Source organism: Atta cephalotes (genome assembly GCF_000143395.1).
Source record: "Atta cephalotes unplaced genomic scaffold scaffold00041, whole genome shotgun sequence".
In the NCBI taxonomy this organism is placed as follows: domain Eukaryota; kingdom Metazoa; phylum Arthropoda; class Insecta; order Hymenoptera; family Formicidae; genus Atta; species Atta cephalotes.
In genome coordinates, this window is record NW_012130105.1 from 1,492,004 (window position 1) to 1,498,931 (window position 6,928).

The window sequence follows — 6,928 nt, forward strand, 5'->3', positions numbered from 1 at the left end:
ACTAATTAATTTGTAATGCGGTAACAATGCAATTGTGAGTATGGGTATGTGATCCATATAGATACTATTTGAAAGTAATAGTGGAAGAGACAACAGCGTTTGAGCTTGCAGTTGAAACTACAAAATTTCAGCTACTGTATAAATAAAAGCGATAAATTTGTCGCTTATTTCAGCAGTGAAATTATACCTTAAATCGTGATATTACAGTTTATCTTATCAATGGACTGGAAATTCATAGGAAATGGAAAAAAAGAATATAAAAATTTCCTCTTTGATCATCTAAAACCTGGGAGCCACTATTTATGAGTCAGTTGTTTCTCACGTCATCACTATTTGAAAGTAAATATTAAAGAAAATAATTAAATTACATAAATTATATTAGGAATATCATAAAATATAAAATATGATGTTATTAATTATACGCTATACTGATTTTCTCTGATTGGTTCTTGCCCTCGCTGATGTTATTGTTAGAAAAAAAAAGAATTCTCTTTTTTATAATCGATTTTAAAATTACTATTTTGATTGCAGATGCGCTATATCAAATGGGACCTTAGCACTTTAAAAGAATATCTGATGTACAGGTAACAAATCGTTAACATTAGTATAGTTTATATAACGTCTAAATTTTTTTATTAATATTTATAATATAAAATCAAAAGAGATTTAAATCATTGCAACGCAAAGAAAAACTAAAACGTCAGGAAACATTCATGATATTTATGTTATATTTTTTAATGATGCTTTTATAAATATACGCTATGATGTGTAGTGATAATTAAAAACTTACTGAAACAATAGATAAATAAAATAAATTGTAATTAGTTTTAGTATATTTTGTTACTTGAAAAGTTTGTTCTACTTTTTAGGAAAAGAAAATGGAAGGTAAAAGGAAATATGGATCATAAGTATATGATAAATGAGATGAAATAAATAGCGAATATATTCATAGAAATATGATTCTTTTATTGGAGAACCTTTACATCTAAGGTACAAAATGCAAAGTAATACGCGTTCCTTTTGGACTAGATACCCATTCAAGAAATAGTATTAATGGCGTAAGATTGCAAATTTGTATTAGTAGTTGTCGACTCGTGAACATTGTACGCAATGCTATCGCCAGATATCTCATTCGTACGTATGTACGAGAAACATCACATTGATTTCGTTAATTTTCGTTTCATGGAACACGTAAATAATAATTAAGGTACAACGTAAATAATAATCAAGATCTTGACAAATAAAACTATCCTCCAAAATAAAAGAGGCAGATCATATTATCTCGATTCCCAAAATATCCAAACTTTATTATGTATAATATTTAATATCATGATATACGCTTATTGAAATCGATCCTACTTTAAGTGAACGCGTGGTAAGGTCTGATCGATCACAGAGAGCTGATAATAATTTAGCGCTCGGTGCATAATACAAGGACGCGAGGAATACAATCTCAAAATTATATATAATATATATATAACGTAAATATACAATACATAACAGAGGGTGTGCCAGCCAGCCAAGCTGTCCCAGATAATCAATATGTAGCGTGTAAAGATTCAAAAAAGTACTTATTCTAAATCGCCAACGAACAGCTTACGGTAATACCTCTATCTTGTATCTAAAGTGTGCAATGCTATTACGACTATGTACATTATAAAAATCACACACGCTTGCGGGCAAGTTGGTCACGTCTATATACTTCTGTAATAATTTGTCGGCCGCATCGAAGGCCGGTGGAATGGAAACTCATGTTCTCGTCCTTGACGCCGCCTAATCATTTTCTCAAACGTCATGATCACCACATGAACAAGAGATAAGATCAAGTGTTCCATGGAATGAACAAGCTAATTGATATTGTGTTCGTTCTTGTCCCTTCGTGAATCACATTGGTAAGAATTTCCCGTCAGACGGTGCAGAAATAAATTTCCAACATTGTCGATGATATTACAAGATACGATTCTAACATTATGAATTTCGTTCACACAGTTTATAACTAAACTCTTTTCGAATACGATATATTCCTTATTAGATAAATATTCTTAGTGTGAGTGTATTTCCATGTTCGTAATGTAGTACTGTCATGTGCCAATGGCTGCATTAACAGAAAAAGTAACTTTTCAATTATAAGATTCTTTAATATGATTATTGATTTATACATTTAGATATAGTGAGAAATTAAGGGCAAGATTAATCATATCAAAAAATGATACAGTTACAAAGTCGCTTTCTTTGCTGAACACAGCTATTGATCAATAAGTTAAAAAATTAGATTTGGTCATCTTGTTTTTAACGATAATTTCATACGAATCCAAGAAGGAATGGGTGCACTTTGTGTTCCACAATCATATAAAAATTTCATTTTCTTCTATATGTGGAATATTTCTTAAAGATGTAAAAAGATACTGTAATGATCATTACAAATCTCTTTACAGTTATCTATAATTACAATTAATATTAATGAATATATTAGTTTATACATTTTAGACACAAAATACCCTTCCTCTCTCTTGAAAGATTCATAATATTTAGATGTTTTGAGTGCACTTGCATTTGCGTCGATATGGTTAGACATAATTTGTGTCGCATGTCAAGCTCTCAGGATTTTTATTCTAACACCCTGTGGTTTAGATCGTTAATCATACGATATAAAATTACGAACATATCTTGTTTCTATCCTTTCAAAGAAATAGAAACTTCTTGTCGATAAACTTTAGCGTTCCAAAGCTAAAAATTCCGAAATTTTTCTGTCGAATGAATCAACATTCATTTCCATTACATGGCTATCTTCCTGAGGGACCGCTAGCACCTTTTGCAGAATATTTATATGAACTACGGCACTTTTGACCGCTGCCGTTCGTTATACCGATATATTATACATCATATCTACATTGAGCATGTCGTCTGCCAGCTGTCACAACTGGAGTCGGTAATTTGTGATAGGATCGAAGTCTTTTTGGTGAGTGGAATTTAAGGCCATCACGTATCCCCACAATTGCATAGCGGTCGCGCATACCTTCTGTATTTCACGGACCTCTTCGAAGTCCAAGTCGGTCCTCCAGTGAAATGGCGCGACCTTGGAATTCCGGAAAGTGCTTGACACACCGCCCACATCATTCTTCGTGTGCGTATCCAGGAATTTCTTCACGTTTACGTGAAAGTTCAAACCGTAAAAATTGTAAAGCTCCTGTACGTGCTTATAAGGATCCACAGACAAATCTTCGTAACGCACTACTCTGTTTATCACACACGAAGATTGAATTTGAGTCTCGTATCAATTAAAAAAATTATCTACTAATAAAGTAAGTGATGATCTTAACAAGTCGTTTGAAAATGCGTGTAAAATAAATTTTTAAATACCGAATATATAATTCGGAAAATTTTTTAATGATATGTGCAGTGCTATACCTGAAAGAACGGGGATATTTTTTCGACAGTTCTACTGCCGTGTTGAAGTCCGATACCATGTCTCCGCAGACCAGAGCTGGATCGGAGCAATCGGGTTTAGCAGGACACCATTCCCTATGCTTTCTGGATTGCAGAATGCCTCTCGGATCACGAATGAGTAGAACTAGTCGTACACCTAGACTGCAATATAAATAGACACATATTTTTATAGTTCAAAAGAATATAATGTTTAAATTAGATAAAAAATGTCTTCTTATGATTGTTATATTTCATATCAATTTCTTACTCTTCTTCGGCCAAAAGACTCTCTGCCGCGTGCAATCTCAACCGTACAAGCTTCATCGATTGGAACGGAAAGAGTCGGCAAAACTTGGAAACGAAACGCGGATCCCAGCAAATGCGTTTATGTGCTTGGCATTGCCGCCATAAATGCGTATTATGATTAAATACCCAATGATGAGTCTTCCCATAATCCAGGTACCGATCTATTACGATAATTACAATTGTATGCAATCATTAAATGATGCGCCTTCAAGCGAATAGAAATTTAAAGATGTGTGAAATTATATACCGAGTTCCTTGTATTCACAATTCAACAAAGAGAGTATCCTTGTCAAGGATTCTTCGGCGAGTGGCGACCCTCGGATTTGCACAATTCCATAGTCAAGTAACGGTTCGTAATGATAAAAATTGGCCGGATGCGCGTTTACCACATCACCGAGGAACGTGCTGCCACTTCTCCAACTCGTCAAAATTATGCTTCTCATAGGTCTACCACCCTTCTCCATCACTAAATCTTCAAGTTTACTATAAATAAAAAATATATATAATAACGAATAATGATTAAATGTTTCAATGTTCAACGCTACGAAGTTATGTTCTGGTGCGTATACTTTACCTCACATTTATCCCATATTTTCCATTTGGATATTCATAATTTTCCATTTCTCTTTTAATCGCCCTCCTTTGTTGATCAACTACCTCCTGAATTTCGGTGATCGTGGCATTGTCCGTGGATCCTGTAATATACGCCTAAAAAACAGATTAGGACCAATTACTAAATAGAAAATTTACTCGCTATTTGTTAGCAACATTACATAAATGCAGTATTAAAAGTTAGATCTTCGTAACAGGTATGCGATAACATATCCTAAACAAGAATAAATAGAAATAAATTCACATTTTGAAATTTAATCACATAAAAGCAAATTTCTACAGCAAATTTCTACAGTCGTTCAATCACTTCATTAGTTTTAAAAAGACAAATTTAAAAATTGTATGAATTATACGAGTGTTAATTTATTTTAAAACAGTATTTATATCTTCATGTTTTTATATTTAAAAAATTAAATTTAAAATGTAATAAAGATAATAATTATCGTTCATATTTCACAATAAGCAAAGTAGACATTTAAATTCATAATATAAAAACAAGGAAAATGCATTAGTAAAAAGCTAACACAAGTAAAAATACATATACAATAAACAGTTATAGATGCGTTACAAAATAATAACATAATTCAATAAGTAAATCTTAGTATTCATGCAATAAAGGATAAAGTTTTAAATTAAAACGCGAATTAATTTTCTTTTAAAAATATAAAGTACTTCTGCTTTTTTACTTCTATCTTATTCTATCTTATTTGCTTCTATTGGTTAAAAACAACGTCGTTAATAATATTTTTAAAATACGGTTTAAGAAGTAACAAAAATATACATTTTATTATATGTTAAAATTAGTAAACATAGAAAAAAAATTGGTAATAGAAAAAAGAAGTTCATCTGTAAGAAGGAGCTGTGATGCTTATTTACGCTTTACATTATGTTTACTGTGATAAGATAAGGCATTCTAATGATAAATGGCATTCTATCAGCAAATAGTCATTAATAACAAGTGGTAGCATTTACGCATTCAGATCGATACGTGCATACCTGGCTTACCGTTACCGGTTCTTGGATTTTGGTGGTCCGCGGCCTTATCTCAACATCCTATATCAAGGAAAAAAAAGCATCGACGTTTTAGCGTTTCTATTGTGCGTCTCGCATTGTGTACACGAATATATTGCTGTTGGAATAATCGTGATATGAGATAATGATCTTTTTCCCTCTTTCTCTAGGTAGCATGTTAATGTTTTCAAAGGATGCAAGTGCGAGCAGCGAGATTATTCAAGTATTGTGAATCTATTGTATCGTTAAGAGTGAGAGTAAATGATAAAAAAGTGTTAGTTTCCGCGCAAACATGCTGGGTATCGATTATGTAACTTTTTTCTTTGAAACGGAAATGTGAAAAGTTTTTGTATGTATGTGTACATACATACATTTCTGCCCTAGAAAGTTACATGATTGACTCCTTGGCTTCGATAACTAATTATATTACAAGTGTCTCTTTTGATATCAAATTTCATACGAATTATCAAACATCAACTATTATATAAAGAAGGTAAATTAAAACAAGCCATGGACTTACGTCGATCTGATTTCCAATAAATTGATGTCTCTGATAGAAAATGTTAAAATTTACAAAATATTTTAAAGTAACCACAGTTGTTCCTAGTAGCAAGCTGACGTCAAAATGATGTCTTTTGACGTCAAAATTATGATCTTTGACATCAAGATAACGACAAAATAACATAGCTTGCTACTAGAATCCTTTGATATTTTTAGTTTATTTTTTCATCTGAACTTCTTTTATCTTTCCTTTTATTTCTCTTCACGTTGGAGAAAAAAAAGAGGAAGAATGGTGCAAAAAATTCAGCTGAAAAAACAGATTTATTTTGTAAATGATAGCAAAACGATACATGAAAGGGAAAAGGAACGAAGAGAGATGAAAACAGGGAGAAAGAGAATCGCGTGTCGGTTCCTTGTGCATCGCTTCACGTTTAATGTTAAGAGAAATGGATAAAGAGAAGAGAGAGAGTTAGGTGCAAAAGTTAGACTTTTACCGTCAGAAAGAGCGTGTTTGGCGTGACTCAATTTAGAGCAATCCCCACCTCCGAATTTTTACTGACCGATATCATCGGCTGCAGTCGATGCTCAAGGTAGCTGCTGTAGCGCTGGTTAAACGCTAGGAAGAAGATGCAGACAGACGCCAGAGCTATCAGACAGTAGAAACTCAGCCGCTTCGACATCCTTAATCCTAGAAAGCGCAGGAACTTGAAAAGAAAAAGATCATTTATACAGATTGACGCAATGCACAATATATATATATATACGATGGGGCGAGAAATGCGATTGCGATTATAAAGTTATCGATAAGATTATTCGGAAAAACATTTATTTATAAATATTATTTATTGTTATCAAAACAATAATAAAATCAAAACAATAATAAATTATTTTTATAAATAATCGTTAATCGAATGCGATACATGCAAACGTAAATAAAGAAAATAATAGTCAATAATATGGAACAGTTAGGAATAAAAATAGTTAACAATACGTTTACAGTAAAAGTTAATAATACATTTACATGTTAAAAAATTAATACTATAAAATAATATGTACATACTACACTTTTTAT

The 6,928-nt window shown here is 32.2% G+C and overlaps 1 protein-coding gene and 1 long non-coding RNA gene across 2 annotated transcripts; one reads left to right on the forward strand and one right to left on the reverse strand.

Annotated features, from left to right (window-relative positions):
* The first annotated feature begins 547 nt into the window (after nucleotides 1-547).
* LOC105622190 lies at nucleotides 548-1,264 on the forward strand. The gene is made up of 2 exons (XR_001046508.1): nucleotides 548-584; nucleotides 870-1,264. It is a non-coding gene; the product is annotated as an uncharacterized LOC105622190 (long non-coding RNA).
* Nucleotides 1,265-2,914: 1,650 nt separating this feature from the next.
* LOC105622191 (carbohydrate sulfotransferase 5-like) lies at nucleotides 2,915-6,536 on the reverse strand. The gene is made up of 7 exons (XM_012203618.1): nucleotides 6,417-6,536; nucleotides 5,341-5,397; nucleotides 4,307-4,440; nucleotides 3,980-4,215; nucleotides 3,695-3,893; nucleotides 3,409-3,588; nucleotides 2,915-3,236 (listed from the first exon to the last, which is right to left on the reverse strand). Exons 1-7 carry the CDS (start codon nucleotides 6,534-6,536, stop codon nucleotides 2,915-2,917), a joined length of 1,248 nt encoding a protein of 415 aa, XP_012059008.1.
* Between the last annotated feature and the right edge of the window lie 392 nt (nucleotides 6,537-6,928).